Raw genomic sequence first — 1,931 nt, 5'->3', positions numbered from 1 at the left:
ACAGAAATTCCAGTGGAACAGCCTCTCACCTGGACTGTGGGACAGTCTTGTCTACAAAGAGGAATATTGCTTTCTCAGATGGCAGCTGAATCCTCTTCCTGATGATCCACATGAACTGGGCCACAGTGATGTCAGAAGGAACCAGATACTTCCTCTTGTCAATGTCAACAATCTGAGAGCCTGAGACCTTCTCCACAATGACCTATTAAGCACAGACACAGAAGAGAGGCTTTCATACACACAGAAGGATCAGGTGAGTCACTTGCTGGCACAGGTTTACAATGCCAGGAGAAGGTTATCCAACAGAGAAGGTGCCCAGATTTGTTTCAGAAAAGAGGGAGGGTCTAGTGATTAAAGAATGGAAAACAAGGAAAACAAGAATAGTAGAAGCCAACCAAGGGCTTACTAGATGACAAAACACTATAGTGGTGCCATTAACCTCAGGTCCAGACTGACTTACTACAAACAGCCAATTGTTCTAAGAGTACTAACATCCATGTGCTTATGCATATTGCCATAAACTTCCCTGTGCTTTTCTAAGGCTGCCAGGCCCTGTTCTGAAACTTAACTTTCCTACCCCTAAAGCTAGCAGTAGCCACTGTTGGTATAGTGCAGCCAGAGGAGCCCATAATGAGCAGACACAAGGACTGTGTTTCTTGTTTGTCAGAGACTTACCTTTACTGTCATTCTGCATCCTGGTAAGGTCTGAGCTCTGCTGGACAACCTGAACTCAGCATTAATAGATACTGGGCAGCGAACAGTCTCTTAACTGGCAGCTACCTACTAACATGGTCAAAGGCAAAGATACTCCACTGTTGTTTGCAGAACCTGCTGGGGGGGGGGTGTCAGGAAAAAAGCCTTTTATTCCTAAGCCTTAGGGTTGCAAAGAGCCCTCTCATGCTGGCCTGTTAGCATTTTGCTCCACCCACAGAGACCTGATAAGGAGCAGGGAGTTTTATTCCGGTGAGTTTTCCTGACTGAGGCAGGCCACAACAGCACTCATCTCAGAGCAATAACCCACTGGGACTAGTGAGTAAAGAGCTCCAGACAAGTGTGCACAGTCTCTTACTACAGTTGGCTGCAGTGAAAGGTTATGAGAGGAGAGTGAAGTCAGCTTAATATATAAATAAATGGGACCCACGTTGAACTGTCACCTATCAACCCCAGACCGAAAACTCATCAAGGCAGGACTCCCCCTCCCCCTACACTATGAAAGCTTGGGGAAAGTAGCTTTAGAAGGAAGCCAGCCAGAAAGTCATTCTTATGCTAACGTTTAAAGCATCATTAAGCTTTAGGGCTAACAACCATAAGATAAGAGGAGCTGGCAGGAATTCACAACTGTGAGTAGCTTTCCAAGCTGTGGCCAGACCCAGGCAGACAGTGCTATATTGATGACATTCATCTGGAAAGTATCTCCACAATGAAGAAGACTGGCCGTGTATTAAATGGGGTTAGAATCTGACGATGCTAAGCAAGTTACCTAAATGAATCACAGAGGCAGACGTGTTATCTGTCCGCTGCTCCACCATAGGTTATTGTTCTTGATACATGAATCACTGGCTGACCTTCTCTGGCTTATATCATGGAGAGGTGAGCCCAGATGACCAAAATGGTCCCTGCAGGCTGTGAATTGTATTGAATTGGGAATAATAGCTTGGGAGAAGTCACGGCAGTCCTGGGAGAAGGGCCACAGAAAGCAAAGGAAGGAGGCTACTGGGATGAAGGGATATCTGATGTTAGCTGCAACTGCAGGTCAAGACCTGATCAACACTGGTTCCCTGATGCCAGACACCAACAGCAACTAACATGCTAGGCCTTGTAGGAGAATGCAGCGTGTGGTGGTGGGGGCTGTAGCAAGTACCAGTGTCTCCCCTTCCCCGCACTCTCTCAGAGGTTTCCATGATGCCTGTCACTGTAGTTTCAGAGTGCCA

At 46.8% G+C, this 1,931-nt stretch overlaps 1 protein-coding gene across 1 annotated transcript in view; it reads right to left on the bottom strand.

The window, feature by feature from the left end:
* The window catches only part of GABARAPL2 (GABA type A receptor associated protein like 2), a 4,118-nt gene extending 3,416 nt beyond the window's left edge, over positions 1–702 (bottom strand). The window contains exons 1-2 of the mRNA XM_006036017.3: positions 676–702; positions 30–202 (exon numbers count right to left, since the gene is read on the bottom strand). Coding sequence (XP_006036079.1) covers positions 30–202; positions 676–687 — 185 coding nt within the window. The 5' untranslated portion in view covers positions 688–702. The remainder of the gene's footprint in view (positions 1–29; positions 203–675) is intronic.
* Positions 703–1,931: the final 1,229 nt, after the last annotated feature.

This window comes from Alligator sinensis, unplaced genomic scaffold, assembly GCF_000455745.1.
Source record: "Alligator sinensis unplaced genomic scaffold, ASM45574v1 scaffold1060_1, whole genome shotgun sequence".
In the NCBI taxonomy this organism is placed as follows: domain Eukaryota; kingdom Metazoa; phylum Chordata; order Crocodylia; family Alligatoridae; genus Alligator; species Alligator sinensis.
This window is presented reverse-complemented; position numbering and strand designations above follow the sequence as displayed.